Source organism: Amblyomma mixtum, chromosome 3 (genome assembly GCF_055824585.1).
Source record: "Amblyomma mixtum isolate Tamu chromosome 3, ASM5582458v1, whole genome shotgun sequence".
NCBI lineage: Eukaryota > Metazoa > Arthropoda > Arachnida > Ixodida > Ixodidae > Amblyomma > Amblyomma mixtum.
The window spans coordinates 271,948,428-271,968,748 of record NC_143014.1 but is presented as its reverse complement, the minus strand read 5'-3'; the positions used below and the strand labels follow the sequence as shown (position 1 = coordinate 271,968,748).

The following is a 20,321-nucleotide window of genomic DNA, read 5'->3' as shown; positions in this document are numbered from 1 at the left end:
AGATCGAGTTACAGCTGTGAAAATACGAGTTCAGTGCACCTTTAATAACAGGTGCATGTCAAATGAGAACCTCAAAGCATTCCGCACAAGAATAGGCGGACCAAATTGGTTCCCCTTTTTTCACAGCGCTTCCAGTATTGACGGACAGTGTGAATTTTTTTTTAAATACCCGCCATCTTTACGCATTCTAGTTCCGATTGGAGAGTGTCAGCCTTATGAAAAAAATATAATTACCTTGTCTGGGACTACAGCTCATAAAAATGATAGCTGTAATGACAGCTTCATTTCGGAGCGCTCTTGCAGACGAACGACCCAGGTAAGCTTTAAATATTTATGTACTGAAACTGACCAAACGCGGAACTGCGAAGAGCTCAAAAATTCTACTTTAACAAACCTTTCAATGATGCAGCCAAAGCGCGTTCTGAAGAATTTGGAAAATATTCCACCATGCATTAAATAGACAACGCGAACAAGAAAAAATTTCTTAATTGACCTGAGGTAACAGATAATTTTCTCTGGCTCCCCTAGCCAGGTATTTGAATTAATATTTTGTGACTGTAGCAAAACCAGCACTACAGAACTTGGCTAGCGTTTCGTTCCAGTCCCAGTGTAACGAGACACTATTTCTTTGCCCAACGGGTGAAACATAAATCTTTCGTGCTTTCATAAATTTTAAAAACACCAGTGTCCTGTGAAACCGACTCCACACAGCTCAAAGAAGATCTCGGGCGTATTGGGGCTGGTGTTGCACCAATTGAATTTTCCTCAATATTAAAAAATGTGCCCACGTATGCTTCACAAGGAAAAGCAAACACAAAGTGCAATGTCAGTATTCCCTGAACGGACAAATGATTAAAAGTGCGTATAGACAAGCGTCAGGCCGTGACGTCACGGAGATGCGGCGGCGCTGGAGTCAGCAGTGACTTTCGCTGTGTAGGCAAAAGCCGGTACCGTGTGCCTTGGGTGTGCCATGCTTGAGCGTTTTTGAACGCATTTTGCAATATTCCGGCGAGCTGTGGTGCGGGTGGCTGAACCGCAAGGCTGAAGATAGGCAGCGGCACAAGTTTCCACAAGTTTATCGCATTTAGATATGGGCCAAAGGGATGCGCAGCGGCCGTGGAGCAGGAAAAGTTCGGCGACGGATCGGCTGCGCGGCTAGTATTGCATTTCTGCATCGAAATGTTATAGTTTGCGTCTCTTAATAAGCATGTTTACTCTTCAGTCGCGCGGCGAACAGTGCAAGAATCAACGTCTGCAGCTTGTTCGCGTTCTGTCGGGCTGTCATTATGAGAAGTCTGCACGCGACATTCCATGTGGGTGTGACCGTAAACTGAACGCAGGGGACCGTTTTCAGGCGACAATCACCCGGTCTGCGTCCCGGGCATCTCTTCGCGCTAAAAAAAAAAAAAAACAGCTGCTGCCAGTCGCCTTCAGCATTCATCGGGCCACTATGCGCGACGTTTGAAGCAGCACTGTAGTCTAGCTGGTCATTCTACTTCCGGCCACCGAGCGTGACGGACGCAGGATCATGAGCTCCAGCGGAGCGGCGATAGCGGCCCTTTCCAGCCGCGGAAACAGGCTCGAGGACACCGAAGATAGCGAGTACCAGATTATTCTGCCAACTTTGCCCACCGGACGCGTTGTTTTTAACACGCTTTTTTTGCACGGCGATGTGCGGGTTAGGCCATACAGGGTCGAGGATTTCCGTGACGCCCTTGCCAACGTTGGTGCGCTCCCCGACGTTTTGGCGTTGGGGGCGTATCAGATCAACCATGTGTGGGCTGTCACGTTAACCAGCACAGAAGCAACAAAGAAGCTGGCGGCGTTCAAGGAACTGGAAGTGAAAGGTCGCCGCTGCCTCATCATCGATCCCGAAGACCAACAAGTGAAGCTGCGTCTCCACTGGATGTTGCACGGCGTGGCAGATGAGGACATCCGGACGGCGTTTGCTGCTTTTGGAAACGTGACCGAAGTGACCCGGGAGAGGTGGCGAGTTCAAGGCGTCAAGGAGAAGGGATCCACCACGAGGACGGTGCTCCTGAAATTGAAGCCGGGCATTAAGGTTGATGATTTACCGCACCAGCTGCGAGTCGCCGGGGAATTAGCCCTTGTCGTGGTGCCTGGGCGGGCGATGCAGTGCTTACGCTGTCGAGGCACGGGACACGTCCGCCGCGAATGTAAGGTGCCCCGATGTTCAAAATGTAGGCGCTACGGACATGAGGAGGCTGACTGTGTGCTCACGTACGCTTCGGCCGCGGGACCTGGAACGAGGGAGCGGTCGGCGGAGCTCACTATGGACGTAGTCGAGGCAGAGGAGGCGGCAAAGGGAACCGGAGAAGCGCGTACGCAGGCACGGGAGACAGACTCGTCGGGGGACTCCGCACGAGATATCAGTTGTGCCAGCGATGCGGGGAGGAGTGACGCTACACCTGACCTCCCGAGGTCAGAGGACGAGACGTCACCTCAGCCGGCAGACGACATGGAGCAAGATAACGGTGAGGAGCACCCGGACACCAGCGGTACTCGTTCGCCAAGCGTCACAGCCCCAGCCAAGCGACCCCACACACAGACCGATCTCGAAGGTGACAAGGCAGCAGCCCCCGGTGTCGACGAGCCGCCAGCAAAAACAGTCCAATCCCGGAGGTCCGCACTGCGTCCGCGGCCAAACCTTTCTTCGGAGAGGCGTGCAGCGGATAAAGCGCCCCCGCTGCCAGTTCAGCCGCTCGCACCAGACGGAGGCGGTTCCAACGACGGCGTCTAGCCGCGCGCTAGACGAGGAAGGTAAGCACCATGCTCTCGGTCTTTTCACCCTTTATGAAAATGGCGCCTGAAACCCCTTTGAGAGTAGCCACGTTAAATGTCAGGGGATTGGCAGCAAAAAAGAAGCAGAGCCAAGTACATCGCCTGCTATGTGACCATGATATCGACGTGCTTGCCGTGCAAGAAACAAAGGTTGATGGGGAGGAAGAGACCGGGAGGATGGTGCAACGTTTCACGGCTAGATTTTACGCCATTGTGAGCCACGCGGTAGGGACATCGGCTGGGTGTGTATTGCTTGTCAAAAAGCTGCCTGGACTGATTGTACAGGCTCACTACTCATGTCTGTCAGGACGGTGTGTTGTAGCTGATTTTGCATATTCCAATGCTGAGTGGCGCATTATTTGTGTGTATGCCCCGAACATTGTTGAGGAGAGAGCTGTGTTTTTCGAGAATGTTATGCAGCAGTTAAGTACGGAGAGGCAGGTAGTAATGCTGGGCGATTTCAACTGTGTACTGAATGCTCGGGACAAAACCAGCACACGCGGCTACAGAGACAAGAGTACTGATGTGTTGTGCCAGTTAAGAAGCGAGTGGAATATGGAAGATGTGGCTGAGTACCTGGGGGGAGCGCGTGCAGTACAGTACACGCACTTCCAAGGTGCGAGCCACGCGCGCCTTGACAGAATTTACGTGTCGCTGGATTTGATTTCCGTATGCAATGAATACCAAGTTGTGCCCATGACATTCACGGATCACTGTTTAGTGAAATGCGTATTCGGCACCAAAAAACGAAGGAATGCATTTAGCTGGGAGTTATGGAAATTTAACAACAAATTGCTCAGCGATGAGACGTTTAGACGGGTTGTACTGAATGAACTCATTAAAGTAAGGCCGGGCACATTGTACGAAATCTGGAAGCAATGGGAGATGTGCAAAGAACAGATTAAAATAAAAGCCATTGATAGGTCCAGTTGCCTGCGGTACCAGGAGAAAATTAAAGAAACCCAGCTAAAGGCTTTGCTGGAAAAACTACATGAGCAAGAATGTAAGGCACCCGGCAGATGGATAGAAGATATTAGGAAAATAAAAGAACAGCTTGCGTTGATGGAAGAAGGCCGATACCAAGGAGCGTTAGTGCGGGCAAGGGCGGAAAGTTGGGACATGGGCGAGACGCCCTCGAAAAGAGCACTGGCTTTGGAAAAGGCGCATGCGGAAAAAAATCATATTGATAAGATTGAATGGGGCGGCGTGCTATCGTCAGATGACGAACATATCAGACAAGGCTTCTTCCAGTATTATCAGCAGCTTTTTAACAAACAGAAGGTCGACATAAACGCGTTCAAAGAAAAGTTTCTTATCGCTATGCCACGACTAGACGAGGACACGAAGGAAAGATTAGAGATGCCAATCACAGAACTCAAGGTCGAAAAAGCAATCGATAGTTTAAATATGGGAAAGTCGCCTGGGCCAGACGGCCTAAGTGCAGCCTTCTATAAGGGGTTTAAGAACGAAATAGCGCCAATATTGACTGCGTTGTTCAAAGAAGCCTACGAAATAAACAGATTGCCGCTGTCATACGGGCTATCTCACACTATTCTAATTCCAAAGACAAATAACGAGGAAAAGCTCCAGCAGGTCACAGCTTACAGGCCAATTTCCTTGACTAATGTCGATTATAAAATATTAATGAAAGTGCTAGCAAGGAGGCTGCAGTCAGTAATTCAGGATATTGTTGGCCCTCACCAAACGTGCGGGATAAAGGGGAGATCAATTATGACTAACATTCACACGGCAAGATCGGTTCTGGAGTGTTGTGATCTGACTAGTGACTGTGTGGCCATCCTCCAACTAGACCTCGAAAAAGCATTTGACTGTGTAGCCCACGAAATTTTGCTCTGTATTCTGGACCACGCGAATGTAGGTTCAGTAATTCGAGAGGGCGTGGCCATGGCGTACCGCGGCTGCACTACGAGATTAAATATAAACAAGAGTCTGGGGGCCCCCATTCGGGTGCAACGTTCGGTACGCCAGGGCTGCCCCCTCAGTCCACTTTTGTTTGCCATTTACATAGAGACACTATGTTTGAACATTATTAAGAACGAGGCTGTTAAAGGGTTTAGGTTGCAGGCAGCTGAAGTCAAGTTGCTTGCGTACGCGGATGACCTTGCGGTGTTTGCTGTGAATCAGCATAGCATACGGGAGGCTGTTGTGTCTGTTGACAGTTTCAGGAAGGCAACCGGAAGTAAAGTGAACTGGGCAAAGTGCCAGGGACTTTGGCATGGGGGTTGGCCATCAACCCCAGATCTTTTTGCAAGTGTGACTTGGGTAACTATCCCCCCAAAATACCTAGGAGTGCCACTAAATTGCTACCGGGACAGTGATGCATATTGGAAAGAACAAGCGAACGAACTACGGGAAAAATCAGATAGATGGAAGGGGGCACATTTATCAATCTTTGCGAGAGCGACGGTGTGTAACTTGTTCTTCTTAAGCAAACTGTGGTACGTCATGCAAGTGTTGCACTGTTCCCGGGCAAATGTACAGAAGATACATCGCATTTTAGCTGTTTTTGTTTGGTCCTCGACCTGGGAACGGTGCCGACGGACGAATTTGTTTAGACGTGTGAAAGAGGGTGGCCTTGGGCTAGGACATCTGTTTCTGCGCCAGCTTGTAAACAGGTTTTTCTTTTTCCGAGATGTGCGTGACCCTTTTTTGAGAACTATGTGTCAACTAAGGTTGACCCGTGTTTTGCCTGATTTTGTTGTGGGAACAAATTATTTTTCTGGAAGAACTTTAGGTTACTTCAGAGAAGTTGCTGATAGCGTTAAATTTCTGGTTGTGCGTTTTTCGAGAGAATATTTAAGTGACGTGAAGCGGAGAAAGCTATACGCCGATCTGTGTGATGTTGTTTTTCCAGTGCCAATGTACAGAGCTTTGTACGATGGAGGCCACGGAGGGGATGTTCTGAAAAGAGTAAAAAGAACGCAAGTACAGCCAGGAACCAAAACTTTCTTCTTCAAGTTACATACGGAAACACTATCAGTTAAAAGGTTTTTAGAGGGAAGGGGTTTATTCCTACCGTGGGGTTCGCATTGCCTAATCTGCAAGTGTCCCGAAACAATAGATCATGTGTTTCTTCACTGTTGGGAGGGGGTGTTTTTTTGGGACGTTTTGCAACGAACAATTAAAAAAGAGCTGCCGCTTCATCCCTACGGTATCAGATATTTGGCAATTGAAAACCAGGACGGGTTTCCGTTTGATCAGGTAATGCTCTGGGGCCTCCATAGTATATGGCGCTCCAGAATGGCGGGGTATTACTGCGATTCTGACGCGAGACCAGCCCGCATGTATTTTCGGGAAAATGTACGTAGATTTGTGGAAGTAATGAAACTACAAGCATGTGTACCCGATTGGCTACCCAGGATGGAAAATTTGGCTCTGTTGAGAGAATTTTAAACTTGACAAGGCCTGCCAGGAAGATCTGGCAGGTTGCTGGTTTTCAGTTTGGTGTATGTAGTTTTTGTGTTGTTTTCTTAAAGGCAATAAGGAAAAAAAAAGTAGTCTAGCTGGTAGTAGGAGTATACGACGCGTAGTTTTTTTTTTCTATTTTCGCTTCCACGAGCTTCAACTTGTACGTTTTTTCACCACCTAACCTAGAAAACGATTAAAATTCGATAAGGTATCGGCAAAATCATGCAGTGTTATTTCCCATTTTACCTGAATTTTACAATTACTGGTCAATCAGAACCTGGCGAAAACAGCAAATACCAGACCAAAAGCCAGTTATGAAGCAGAATAAGGCCTGCATGCAGAATGACTGAAAATATTAGCTCTGCAGAGCAAACGTAACTTCGTTGTAGCTCGAGGTAAACTTCTATCCATTCGATTGTGGACCTCTCTTTAAGCCAAGCGAATAAAAAAGTATTTTTTTAAGTCATTGCCAGTGAAGGTCGCATTTGCATGACTCATTTAAAATAACTGCATGGCTTCAGTGTCCAGTAGTGTACGGCGTTCTCCGCACTGAATTGGCTGGACGAGAGCAGGCACATCACAAAGGTTGGTCATGGGAAAAAGTTCCCGTCGTCCTTCTTCTTGCACTTAGCGATCGGGTATGCCCTCCATGGGGTACGCTGTATCGCCCCAAATGTTGAGACTGCAGACCTGTGTACCTCGTTCTTTCTCGGTTTCATTTAATAAGTCAACCTAGTCGACCGCCGAAGCCGCGCCGTTGCTGCCAAATATAGCAGCGCAGAAGGAAGCCTATACACAGGGTGTCGAACCGGAACCGAAACCGGAACCGAACCCGAATTTTCACCCGGAACCGGAACCAAACCGAACCCATAATTTTTTCGCCATCTTGGAACTGAACCCGAACCAGAACGATTCAAAGGAACCGCTCCGAACCGGTTCGGGACCCGGTTCAGCCCCACTTTTTTTTTTGCATTTCGGCATACTTCTTGTTTCCGGACAAAATGAGATGATCTAGCGCATAGATTTAGCGCAACATTTACTTTTGTAGGCGCTCATTGTCTCAGACAGCAGGTTCTAAATAAAACCCCTCATGATGTAGGGCAACAAAGAAAAAAATGGCTCAATGGCTGCGGAGCTCTGCTGCTGATTTCAAAAATACAAAAACCAGTGTGCTCTGTCGCATGCCGCAAATCCTCAGCTGATCTCAGTTAATCTGGAGCCCTCCACTACACCGTATATCCTATAGCCTCAATGTCTACTGGACACTTTAAACCCGCGATATTACTACTAGTATTACCAAAGGAAGGGTGTATAAATTGGTGCAGCTTCTTTTTTTTTAGAACATTCTTGTTTGCACGTGACGGAAATAAGCAACGAAACGCGGGTTCTTGGCAATGGTGGAGATGATCTAATGAGCAAAAAATTAAATACCGGATAATCGGAAGGGCAATGAGGAAATATATGCGCTAGCTGGGATGCGATAGTGATTACGCCCAGAAAGATGCTACTGCGATTAAATGTAACGGCGATGAAGTGATTTCATTACGCCCATTCGCTGAAATCGTTATGCTTCTGAGAAAAAATTGCTGCCAGTCGCCAGCGCGCGGCTCCATCCGCTGTTATCGCAGTGCTCGACCTTGAATTCTCTGTCTGGCGACTTCTTGCTGTCATACTTCCGGTTCTTAGTGTCTGACATGACAGGCTTATGATTCTTGGCGTTTTCTTCGCGTACAACGCTTGGGCGACTCGATACTTTGAGCCTTGACAACAATCTGCCTCGGCTATATCGCGTACAGGTGGGTGATGGGGGGTGGGGAGATGGGTGAAAGTTTTTTAAGGTGCATTTTTACCAGTGAATGCCCGGATGTGCGCCCACCGGAGTGTGCATCAAGGATGGAGGCTGCACTCCCCCCCCCCCCCCCCCCCCCGCACACACACACATAGTGCGGTTATTTTTGGGAAAGCAAGCTATACTATTAACGCAGTAAAAAGAACAACTATAAGAGCACTCATACTCTATTCTCTGACTCCGAGTGCGATTCGTACCCATGGCGGCGCAACAGAAAACTCTCTTTACAGATGCCTTAGGCTACTCGGCTATCTTCGAGGCTTCTTTTTATGGTTGTTGCATGGAATATTTGGAACCTCTCTGATCCTCCTCATGCCTTACTTGACAGCGTCGAATACAGCGATCTCGGCATAAGGCCTCATGCCACCATAACTCCCTTTCTCCGCCCGCACATGAAAATTCCAGACGGTGCACACGTCAAGAAAGGGGAACCAGTCAAGAGGTCGAACTTGCGCAGCGTATTCCTCCTGCGCTAAAGTGCACTGTTGTCTGAACAGGAACCTCGTTGAACGCGGCGGTTCTGCGTGTTCATCCATCATGCGTGTTTTCCACACGCTAAGCGGTCCTATCAACAAGAAGAGTTCGCATGGAGTTCCGGAGTTTTTCATCGCAGATATAAATGTTTTAAAGAAATGTATGATGTCAATGGGTTTTTTAAGATATATCCACAAGACCACACCGGAACACGGTGAACAGCAGCAAGAGGACGCACAAGAACCGCGAATGGCAATAAAACTGGCAGAAAAAAGAAAAGAAAGAGCAGGTCTGACCGAGATTTGAACTCGGATCGCTGGATTCAGAGTCCAGAGTGCTAACCATTACACCATGAGACCAAATTCTCCGACGCCAGGAATCGAACCCGGGCCTCCTGGGTGAGAGCCAGGTATCCTAGCCACTAGACCACGCCGGATTTTTTTTTCTTTATTTCCTGGCTTTGGAAAACAACACGGCACGAAAAAGAACAGACAAATCACAAAAGCAATAATACATGACAATGAACACACTGAAAGTCATACTCAGCCAGCGTCAGGCTGGCTTCGTCACATTAAAACTCCCGCAAGGACAACAAAGGCTCTACCCTCGAGAGCCACTCGGGAGGTTCCGCAGCCGCTTTTTGTATAGCGACAAACCAGTCCATACACTCTCGGAAATAAATTCGGGCGGGGCGTGCTTCCCTGTCACAGTGATAGCCTGCCATTCTTGAGCGCCATATACAGTGGAGACCCAGGAGCATAATTAAATCAAATGGAACCCCGTCGTCATTATCAATGCTTAAATATCGAATGCCATGCGAATCTAGGGGGAAGTCTTTCTTCATAGTCCGTTGCAAAACATCCCAAAAATAAACCCCTTCCCAACAATGTAAAAAAACATGGTCTACTGTTTCCGGCTGCTTACAGATTAAACAATGCGAACCCCAAGGTAGAAATAAATCCTTTTCCTCAAAAAATTTCTTTACTGGCAACGTTCCGGTGTGTAATTTAAAGAAAAAGGTCTTAGCTCCTGGCGGCACCTGCATTTTCTTTACCCTCTTTAAGACGTCCGAGCCTGGGCCTCCACTGTATAAGACTCTATACAAAGGTTGTGGTAAAACAGTGTCACATAAATCGTGGTACAGCTTTTTCCGTTTTACACAGGACAAATATTCATTAGAGAAACGCACTGAAAGAAATCTAAGACTTGCGACGACCTCTCTGTAATAGCCGAAAATACCACACGTAACTTCTTCGGTGGAGACAACAAACTCCGGCAGTAGGCGCCGCAGCCTAACTTGGCAGACAGTGCGCAAGAAAGGGTCAGAAACGTCGCGGAAAAACAAAAACCGATTGACCACTTGCCGCAAAAAGAGGTGTCCAAGTCCCAAGCCGCCGTCTTTTACCCGACGGAATAAATTTGTTCTGCTGCAGCGTTCCCATTCTGCAGCCCAAACAAAGACAGCGAAAATCCTGTGGAGCTTCTGTATGTTTACACGCGAACAATGCAAAACTTGCATAACAAACCAAAGTTTACTGATAAAAAAAAGGTTACATACAGTAGCCCTGGCGAAAATCGATAAGTTGGCACCTTTCCACTTCTCCGCTTTCTCCCTTAGCGCTTTCGTCTGCTCTTGCCAATATTGCTCGCTTTGGCGGTAACCATCAAGCTCGACGCCTAAGTACTTGGTTGGGGTTTTCGCCCACGTCACATTTGCAAAGTGGTCAGGCTGCGATGGCCACCGTCCATGCCAGAACCCAAGGCACTTGGCTCAGTTCACCCCGCTTCCGGTAACCTGAGAGAACTCACGGACACATTTGACCGCCTCGGTTATACTCTCATGGTCAACCGTACAAAGTGCAACATCGTCCGCGTAAGCCAGCAGCTTCACCTCGGCTGCTTGTAACTTAAACCCTTTTACGTTATCATTGTTCAATATTTTAATACACAATGTCTCAATATATATACAAAACAAAAGAGGGCTGAGAGGGCAGCCCTGTCGCACCGAACGCTGCACGCTAATGGGGGCCCCCAGACTCTTATTTACGATCAATCTCGTCGTGCAGTTTCGGTACGCCAGGGCCACGCCCTTGCGGATAACTGACCCAACATTCGCATGGTCCAAAATAGAAAACAAAATTTCGTGATCGACACAGTCAAAAGCTTTCTCAAGGTCGACCTGGAAAATGGCCACCCGACCATTCGAGTCATCACAACACTCAAGCACACTTCGCATCTTATGAATATTGGACATTATTGACCTCCCTTTTATCCCACACGTCTGGTGTGGCCCAACCCTTAATCACCGTCTGCAACCTCCGAGCCAAAACCTTCATAAAAATTTTATATTCAACATTCGTAAGTGCTATGGGTCTGTAGGCTGTAACCAGTCGCAATTTATCTATTTGATCCGTTTTAGGAATGAGCACCGTATGGGATGACCCATATGACGGAGGCAGTGCATTTACTGTGTAGGCTGCGTTAAATATCACGTTCAAAATAGGGGCAATTTCGTGCTTGAATTCTTTGTAAAAACGCCCGCGGAGCCCATCTGGTCCCGGCGATTTACCGGGGTTTAAACTGGCGATTGCATGCTCCACTTCGGCTTCACTGATAGCCATTTCTAATCTCTCTTTTACGTCATCACCGAGACGCGGCATCGCCGCCAGAAACTTATCTTTAAACGTGATAGTGTCTACCACGTGGGAAGCGAAGAGCGCTTGGTAATGCTCGTTGAAAGCTGCTTTTATGTGGTCGTTGTCCGCCGACAAGACACCGCCCCATTCTATTTTGTCGATGTGGTTTCTTTCAGCGTTTGCCTTTTCCAACCCTAGCGCTCGTTTTGATGGCGTCTCCCCTGCAGCTATGTCTTCTGCCCTTGCCCTTACTAACGCTCCCCGATACCGTTCTTCTTCCATCAATTCTAGTTTTTGCTTTGTTTTCCTTACATCTTCAGTCCATTTCCCCGGCGCTAGAGATTCCTGTTGAAGCAGCCTATGGAGCAGCTTCTTTAACTCTGTCTCTTTCTGTTTTTCTTGAAACCGTATACAGGAAGCCCTCTCTATTGCTTTAATTTTTATAGTTTCTTTACACAGCTCCCACTGTTGCCATATGTGCATATTTTTACCGGGGCCTATTTTTGCAATTTCATCTTTTACTATGCTGGTATACAGTTCGTCCTGCAAGAGTTTATTATTGAATTTCCACATTTCCCACTAAAAAGAATTCCCTCTCTTTACCATCCCAAAACAACATTTAACTAAACAATGGTCTGAAAAAGATACTGGCACAACATCGTAACTATGACATTCAGGTAAGACATCGACGGATGCATAAATGCGGTCCAGCCGTGCATGGCTAGAACCCTGAAAGTGTGTGAGCTTTACTGCACGCGTTCCCTCAAGACACTCTGCCACATCTTCCATGTTCCATTTCTCAACCATTAGCGATAACACTTGTGTGCTGGCATCTCTAAAGGGTCGAGGGCTTGTCTTATCTCGCGCACTAAGTACAATATTAAAATCGCCCAGGACGATCAGCTGTCTGTCACTACGAAGGCGCTCTTCGATGCTATAAAAAAACGCGCCCTTTCTTCTGCTTCATTAGGCGCGTACAGACAAATAATCCGCCACTCGACGTTATTCAATCGAAAGTCAAGGAAAACACACCGGCCCGACATACAAGAGAAATGAGCTTGCACTTCTAGCCCCGGCAACTTCTTTAGAAAAAGAACACAGCCAGCCGATGTGCCTACAGCGTGGCTGACTACAGCAAAAAACGAGGACGTGAAACGTTGCACCATGCTCCCGGTCTCTTCTTCGCCGTCTACTTTCGTCTCCTGCACAGCCAGTACATCTATGCCGTGCTCCGTTAAAAGCCGAAAGAGCTGGCCTTGCTTTCTCTTTCCTGCCAGACCTCTAACATTCAGGGAGGCGACTTTCAGCGGAGATGCAGGAGCCATTTCTACATAAGAAGAGACCGAAAGCGTGGTGCTTACCTCTCGCGTCCAGCACATGGCTAGACGCCACCGCCGCCATCGCCGCCGGCGTCATCCTGAGCGTGCACCTGGCCCAGCTCGGGAGGCGCCTTGTCGCCGGCGCGCTTCTCGCTCGCAAGGTTAGGGCGCGGCCGAAAACTGGCCCGCCTTGCTTGAGGCGTCTTTGCTGGTGGTTCCTCTACGCTGGGCGCCGCCTCGTTGTCGCCGTCGGGGCTGGTGTCTCCATGGGGACGCTTCCCAGGCGTAGCCACAGTGGTCGCACGGCCACCAGTGTTCTGCCGATGACCCTCGGTAGGCTCCTTCGCTACAAAGTCCATCGGCACTGGTAGGCTTTTTGCATCGCCCGAAGTCGCCTCCTTTGACTGACGCGAGTCTCCCGTTGGTGGCTGGAGTCCTGGTCCACTGGCAAGGGGGGCGTCGCCGCTTGAAGTCGCCGACGTGTCCAGCGACACAGGGAGGTTGCCCAACTCGTCGGTACCCCTCGCTGCGTCCTCAGCCTCCGCGACATCCATCAGCTCCGCGCTGTCTCCTTTACCTCCGAGCCCGGTCGCAGACGCGTAGGTACGGACGCAGTCCTCGTCCGCGTGTCCGTAGCGCCTGCACTTGGAGCACCTGGGAACCTTGCAGTCGCGACGAACGTGACCCGCGCCGTGGCAACGCAGGCACTGCATCGGCCGCCCGGGCACCACCACGAGAGCTAACTCGCCGGCGACTCGAACCTGGTGGGGCAGGTCGTCCACCTTCATACCTGGCTTCAACTTGAGCAGCACTGTTCTCGTGGTGGATCCCTTCTCTTTCATTCCTTGAACGCGCCAACGCTCCCGCGTCACCTCGGTCACGTTTCCGAACGCCGCGAAAGCAGTCCGGATGTCGTCATCGGCGACGCCGTGCAGCATCCAATGCAGGCGCAGCTTTACCTGCTGATCGTCCGGGTCGAAAACAATGCACCGGCGTCCCTTTACCTCAAGCTCCTTCAAGGCGGCTAATTTCTTCGCGGCTTCTGGGCTGCTGAAGGTTACCGCCCACACGTGGTTTACCTGGTACGCCCCCAACGCCACGACGTCGGAGAGCGCACCAGTGTTGGCGAGGGCGTCCCTGAAGTCTTCGACCCTGTAAGGTCTCACACGCACATCTCCGTGCAAAAAAACTGTGTTTAGAACAACACGTCCGGTGGGCAGGGTAGGCAAAAAGATCTCATACTCCTTGTCTTCGGCGCTGAACCTGTTTCCGCGGCCATCGATGGCCGCCGTCGCCGCTCCGTGGGAGCTCATGATCCTGCGTCCGTACACGCCAGTGGCCGGAAGTAGAATGACTAGACCACGCCGGAAGACGGTGAACAGCAGCAAGAGGACGCACAAGAAGCGCGAATGGCAATAAAACTGGCAGAAAAAAGAAAAGAAAGAGCAGGTCTGACCGAGATTTGAACTCGGATCGCTGGATTCAGAGTCCAGAGTGCTAACCATTACACCATGAGACCAAATTCTCCGACGCCGGGAATCGAACCCGGGCCTCCTGGGTGAGAGCCAGGTATCCTAGCCACTAGACCACGCCGGAACACGGTGAACAGCAGCAAGAGGACGCACAAGAAGCGCGAATGGCAATAAAACTGGCAGAAAAAAGAAAAGAAAGAGCAGGTCTGACCGAGATTTGAACTCGGATCGCTGGATCCAGAGTCCAGAGTGCTAACCATTACACCATGAGACCAAATTTTCCGACGCCGGGAATCGAACCCGGGCCTCCTGGGTGAGAGCCAGGTATCCTAGCCACTAGACCACGCCTTTTTTTTTCTTTATTACCGACTTGGCCGGGCAAACAAAACAAAAATACAATGACATGACAATAAAAGCACAGGTCAGTTTCTAGCTAGTGCACGATGATAAAATGGGTTAAATGATTTTTGTTGGTCGAGGACAGGCAGCCACTCAGGCTGAGGAGCTTGCTGTCCGAAAACTTCCTGAGTATACATGATGCTCTCAATGAAATACTGATGAGCCGGATTCACAACAACATGTTCATGCCTGACATCCATTCGCGTACGCCATAGGCTGTGCATGCAGAGCAACATTAGCAGGTCGCAAGGCACTTCACCTGGCTCTGCACATGGTAGGAAGCGTATTCCAAAAGGAGTCAGGGGGAAATCTTTTTTCAGTGTGCGCTTCAACACATCCCAAAGAAAAACAGCGTCATGACAGTCGAGAAAGATATGTTCTATAGTTTCCACTTTCTTGCAAATAAGACACTCTACTGACCAAGGTACAAAAAGGCCTTTGCTTTGCAACCATGGCTTCACTGGGAGGGTTCCAATATGCAATTGAAAAAAGAAAGAACGCACTGAAGGCTTCACCGGCATTCTTTTGACTCTTTTTAGCACATCCCTTTCGGGACCCAGAAGATAAGCACTGCGATAAACAGGCACTGGCAGAAACACATCAATCAGGTCCTTGTACATCTTTTTCCTTGTTACAATGGTTAGATACTCATCGGAAAATTTTGACCGAAGAATACGGACTGCTGCAACAACTTCTTGCAAAAAAGCACTTAACCCACTCCGCCCTGCACACATAGATGACACAACATAATCAGGCAGTGATTCTGACAATCGCACTTGTATAACAGTTCGCAGAAAATCATTATCTTGACGCAAGAAAAAGAATCTAGTGACTATCTGTCTCAGAAATAAATTTGACAACCCTAGCCCCCCGTTCCGCACCTTGTGGAACAGATTGCATCGGCTGGTACGTTCCCATGTTGACGCCCAAATAAATGTTGCAAACACTCTGTGCAACCTTTGCACTGAAGTCCTTGGCAAAGTTAACGCTTGCAGAACGTAAAAAATCCTCGCTACTAAAAACATGTTGCACACCGTAGCTCTTGCGAACATGGAAAAGTTGTGACCGCCCCATTTGCTTGTCTGAGCTTTGACTCTTTCGGTTTCATCGGCCCAATATTCTTTGCTTTCTCTGTAGTTGGTTAGCGGCACGCCGAGGTACTTTCCTGGCGTATCTACCCACTTCATTCGACAGAATACTCCTGGCGTGGCCTGCCACTTTCCATGCCAAAAACCAAAACATTTCTGCCAGCTTATCGCGCAGCCACTTGCATCACAAAAATTTACGGCTTGTCTCACCACTTCTTGCACGCTTTCCTGGTCTCTGCAGAACACTGCTATATCATCTGCATATGCCAATACCTTCACTTCATTATGACAAAAGGCGTAACCTCGAATGTTTTGCGTAGTTAACAGCTTTAAACAAAAGGGCTCCAGGTAAAGTGCAAAAAGCAGTGGAGAAAGAGGGCAACCCTGCCTCACTGACGACAAGACAGGAATACTATTACTCAGGCGGTTATTAATTATGAACCTTGATGTACAGCCATCATAAACCATTTTCACGCCATCAGTGATGATACATCCTACATTCACATGTTCCAAAAGCACGAACAAAATTTCATGCACAACTTTATCAAACGCATTATGCAGGTCCAGTTGCATCATGGCGACACGACCCTCCGTTGCATCACAGCATTCAAGGACACTTCTAGCTACGTGTATGTTAGTAAAAATGGATCTTTCTTTTATGCCGCAGGTCTGGTGTGGGCCAACAAGGGTTTTAATTACTGTTTGGAGTCGTCCGGCTAGCACTTTCATATAAATTTTGTAGTCTACGTTAGTTAAGCTGATTGGGCGGTAACACTCAACTGACTGCAACCTACTCGGGTCGTCCGATTTTGGGATCAACACCACGTTGGAAGTTCGAAAAGACGGCGGAGTTAACTTTCTTTCGTAACACTCGCTTATTACGCGCTGCAATGCTATTGCCATTTCTGTTTTCAAAGCCTTGTAAAGTGCGGCACCGAGGCCGTCCGGCCCAGGCGACTTGTTCAAGCTCAGCTGCTGTATTGCAGCTTCGATTTCTGCTGCCGTTATGGGCTCCTCAAGTACCTGCGCCAGGTCCTCCTCGACTCTTGGCATTATAGCGACAGGAATGCAGTTTTGTAATGTTCAACATCAGGCGTTTTAAGGCTGAACAAGTTTTGGTAATATTCCAGAAACGCCCTTTCAATCACCTCAGATTCGGAAGTTACGTCATTGCGATAACAAATTTCCTTTATCTCTTTCGAAACTGCATACTGTTTTTCGTCGCTGAGCGCCCTTTTTGTGGGCGTCTCCCCAAGCCAAAATCTTTCGCTGCATGCCCTTATCACAGCACCTCGATATTTCGTTTCATCTATTAGTTCAAGCTTAGTTTTGGTCTCTTTTATTTCTTGTCTGTACAACCCCGGCTTGACGCCTTCCATGTTGAGCATGAAATCAAGCTCGGTACGAAGTTCCTTTTCTTGCTGTTTTTCTTTACGCTTTAAAACACATGCTCTTTCTATAGCGGCCACTTTCACGTGGCATTTAAATTGTTCCCATGTTTGTATAAAGTCTGTCGCTTTTTCTAACAAGCTTTTGACTGAGTCTTTTAGTTTCTTGCTAAACTCGTCATCCTCCAACAATGAGTCATTAAATTTCCATAATTCCCAACTAAACTTGACAGTCCTTTTCCTCTCCCCAAGTGTGATCACGACTAAAGAATGACCACTGAAGCTGACGTGCACAGTCTGGTACTGGGAACACAAGGGCACAACTTCAGAAGGAACATAAATTCTGTCCAGCCTTGCGTGACTAACGCCTTGGAAATGCGTGTACTGTGCTTGTTCTGAACCTTGCATTATAATGCCAATATCTTCCAATTCTGCTTCATTAATCATCTCAGACAGTAGCTCAGCACTCGTGTCCTGCAGGGTTTTGTTGCTTGTTCTATCTTCAGGTCTACACACGCAGTTGAAATCTCCAAGCAATAGTACACGCTTTTCTGTCAGCAGGAAAGGTTGAACACGGCGAAAAAAGGCATCTCGTTCGGGAATTCTATTAGGTGCATATACACACACAGCTCTCCACTCTACACCAGAAAAGTAAAAATCGCATGCTACAATCCGGCCACTTTCACAGGAAAATAGTTTCCACAGCGACTTTGCAGTTTCGAGTTAAAATCAGACACCCTCCCGACTTTCCTTTTGCATGGCACACGCAAACACTGAACTGTGCACGGTAAATTTCTGCCATCGCATCTGTCAACTCTTCGCTTTCAATTTTTGTCTCTTGAACAGCCAACAGAACGATTTCTTTTTCGAACAAGAGACGTTTAAGCTGATTTTGCCTTCTTCGCGCAGAAAGACCTCTCACGTTCAGTGTGGCAATACGCAAGCTAGATGTTAGTTGAGGCACCATCTAAATGGTTGGGATTCGCTGCTCTCAAAGTGACATCGGTTTGCAGCTCACCTCATCAAAAATCCTTCCAGCTTGCAAAGTACGGCGGTGTCAGCACTGAACCCGATCGAAGACCGGGTTACCAACACGAAGACCCTGCAAGGCACCTCCGCTAAGGCGGAGGGACACCCGACGAAGTCCTACGATCAGGAGGAGTGTTCGGCTTGGCCTTGTAGGCCGCACGTCGAACAGGAGGCGCTTTGGGAAGAGGTTCCTCATGGTCCGTCCCGTCGTAGCTCGTCGCCTTGTCATCAGCTTCGTCGTGCGTCCTCTTCGCTGGCAAAGTTGACGCCGCGGGCATCTCCGTGTCAACGTCCTTCTCGTCGGTCGATTCCAAAAACGTCTCAGCTGCACCTACCGCAGCATCATCTGCTTTTCCCGCGTCCGCCTCAGTTCTGGTGTCAGGCACAGGCGGTTCTTCTGAGTTGGCAGCCTCATGTTCCGTGGGAAGCGTTGCTTTTTCTGAGGCTATGCTTTTCGGTACTGCGTCTTCCCGACTCTCACGGGTCGCCTCTACTGCGTCGACTTCGTCCATAATATGCTCCTCAGTAGTATCCCTACGACAAGGACCAGCTACGGTAGCATATGTTCGCACGCACTGGGCGTCGTCGTGGCCGAAGCGACGACAGAGCCCGCAACGTGGCACACGGCACTCCCGACGTATGTGTCCGGTGCCGCGGCACCGGAGGCAGAGCGGAGATCTGCCAGGAACGTGGACGAGTGCGACGTCCTCTTCAACACGCAGCTGGTGCGGTAAGTCCTCGATGGTAACGCCCACCTTCAGCTTCAATGTCACTGAGCGCGTAGTAGACGACTTGTCGACGCAGCCTTTGACTCTCCACTTGTCCCGAGTTATGTCGGTCACTTTTCCAAAAGCCGCCAGAGCTGCCTTCACGTCGTCATCTTTCACGCCGTGTAGCAGCCAGAACAGCTTCAGCCTGACGCCCTGGTTGCATGGGTCAATGACCACACAGCGGTGGTCCTTGACGTTGAACGCCTCCGCCTGTAGCATTTTGTTTTTTCCTTCTTCATTGCAGAATGTCACGGCCCAAACATGATTCATCTGATATGCCCCGAGGGCAACCACTTCCGGCAGCAATGACAGACGCTCAAGAGCGTCACGAAAGTTTTCAACACGGTATGGCCTGGCTTGGACGTCGCCATGCAAAAAAACAGTATGCAAAACGCTCGAACCTGTTGGCAAATGCGGCAAAATCAGCTGGTAGTCCTCGTTCGGTTTGATCGTACTCCTGATACCGCGGCCCGGCTGGGCCGCTAAATCCGCTCCTTGGGAGCCCATGATACACACGTCCGTCACGCTCGGTGGCCGGAAGTAGAATGCCAGACCACGCCGGAACACGGCGAACAGCAGCAAGAGGACGCACAAGAAGCGCGAATGGCAATAAAAAGCAAAGGAAGAGGAGGTCTCACCGAGATTTGAACTCGGATCGCTGGATTCAGAGTCCAGAGTGCTAACCATTACACCATGAGACCAAATTTTCCGACGCCGGGAATCGAACCCGGGCCTCCTGGGTGAGAGCCAGGTATCCTACCCTTAGCAAAAAACAATGCATTTGGAATATACGGTGGGCTATTTAAATTGTATTTTGAACATATTTTGTATTTGTGAATGCACTAAAAATATGTAGGAAATACGTTCCTGAAATTTCATGCTTGGTATTCGAAATATATTTTTAAAATGTGCCAAAAATACCTCACTTAAAGCATATTTCGAGCACTTTTGAAATACGTGAAAAATTATGTATGTAATTTTAGCATCTTGTCAGTGTATTAAAAGTGTATTTTCGGAAATATGAAATTAATTCATCCAAAGTATACTTCAATTCTAAAAAACGGGCAGTCCTTGTAAACGTATATGTATGCAGTTTTAGCATCTTGTCAATGTATTAAAAGTGTACTTTCGTAAATGTGAAATTAATTCATCCGAAGTATACTTCAATTCTAACAAACGGGCAGTTTTTTTAACGTATTTGCACCACACTTCTAGCGGCCGTTGAACAGTCGAGTGCTCGAAATCGCGTTTCGGGAAATGGCATTTGCGTGTTGTCAATGTATTTGAAGTGTACTTCCGTAACTACGCAATTAATTCGTCCAAAGAATACTGAAATTTTAGCAAATTGGCAGTCCGCATTAGCATGTTTGCAGCGCACTACAGCTGTCGTTGAACAATCTAATGCTCGAAATCGAGTTTCGGGAAATCGCATTTTGGTGTTGGCCATGTATTTAAAGTGTACTTTCGTAAATACGCAATTAATCCGTGTGAAGTATACTTAAATTTTAACAAATGGGTAGCCCGCGTAAACATAATATTTGCATTAGACTTCAAGCTACCGTGGAACTATCTAGGGCTCGAAATGACGTTTCAGCGAAGAGTGAAAACTTTCCCTTTCATGTCATCCTTTCGTTTATGGTAACCTCTAGCAGGAGGGTAATCACCA

General features: G+C 48.4%; 2 protein-coding genes and 6 non-coding genes across 8 annotated transcripts; 1 reads left to right on the top strand and 7 right to left on the bottom strand.

The window, feature by feature from the left end:
• Window positions 1–1,528: 1,528 nt before the first annotated feature.
• Window positions 1,529–3,079, top strand: LOC149354843 (uncharacterized). Its single transcript, XM_089576038.1, has 2 exons — window positions 1,529–2,442; window positions 3,067–3,079. The coding sequence occupies exons 1-2, from the start codon at window positions 1,529–1,531 to the stop codon at window positions 3,077–3,079; spliced, it is 927 nt and encodes a 308-aa protein (XP_089432164.1).
• A 5,762-nt stretch (window positions 3,080–8,841) lies between these two features.
• On the bottom strand, window positions 8,842–8,913 carry TRNAQ-CUG (transfer RNA glutamine (anticodon CUG)). The gene has a single exon. It is a non-coding gene; the product is annotated as a tRNA-Gln (tRNA).
• A 5-nt stretch (window positions 8,914–8,918) lies between these two features.
• TRNAE-CUC (transfer RNA glutamic acid (anticodon CUC)) lies at window positions 8,919–8,990 on the bottom strand. The gene has a single exon. It is a non-coding gene; the product is annotated as a tRNA-Glu (tRNA).
• Window positions 8,991–12,555: 3,565 nt separating this feature from the next.
• Window positions 12,556–13,822, bottom strand: LOC149354840 (uncharacterized). Its single transcript, XM_089577558.1, has one exon. The coding sequence runs from the start codon at window positions 13,820–13,822 to the stop codon at window positions 12,572–12,574; it is 1,251 nt and encodes a 416-aa protein (XP_089433684.1). The 3' UTR covers window positions 12,556–12,571.
• Window positions 13,823–13,956: 134 nt separating this feature from the next.
• TRNAQ-CUG (transfer RNA glutamine (anticodon CUG)) lies at window positions 13,957–14,028 on the bottom strand. Its single transcript has one exon. It is a non-coding gene; the product is annotated as a tRNA-Gln (tRNA).
• Window positions 14,029–14,033: 5 nt separating this feature from the next.
• Window positions 14,034–14,105, bottom strand: TRNAE-CUC (transfer RNA glutamic acid (anticodon CUC)). Its single transcript has one exon. It is a non-coding gene; the product is annotated as a tRNA-Glu (tRNA).
• A 78-nt stretch (window positions 14,106–14,183) lies between these two features.
• TRNAQ-CUG (transfer RNA glutamine (anticodon CUG)) lies at window positions 14,184–14,255 on the bottom strand. The gene has a single exon. It is a non-coding gene; the product is annotated as a tRNA-Gln (tRNA).
• A 5,029-nt stretch (window positions 14,256–19,284) lies between these two features.
• TRNAQ-CUG (transfer RNA glutamine (anticodon CUG)) lies at window positions 19,285–19,356 on the bottom strand. Its single transcript has one exon. It is a non-coding gene; the product is annotated as a tRNA-Gln (tRNA).
• Window positions 19,357–20,321: the final 965 nt, after the last annotated feature.

Coding starts and splice junctions, on each gene's coding strand:
- LOC149354843 (XM_089576038.1), top strand. CDS start 1,529: ATGAGCTCCAGCGGAGCGGCGATAGCGGCCCTTTCCAGCCGCGGAAAC.
- LOC149354840 (XM_089577558.1), bottom strand. CDS start 13,822: ATGAGCTCCCACGGAGCGGCGACGGCGGCCATCGATGGCCGCGGAAAC.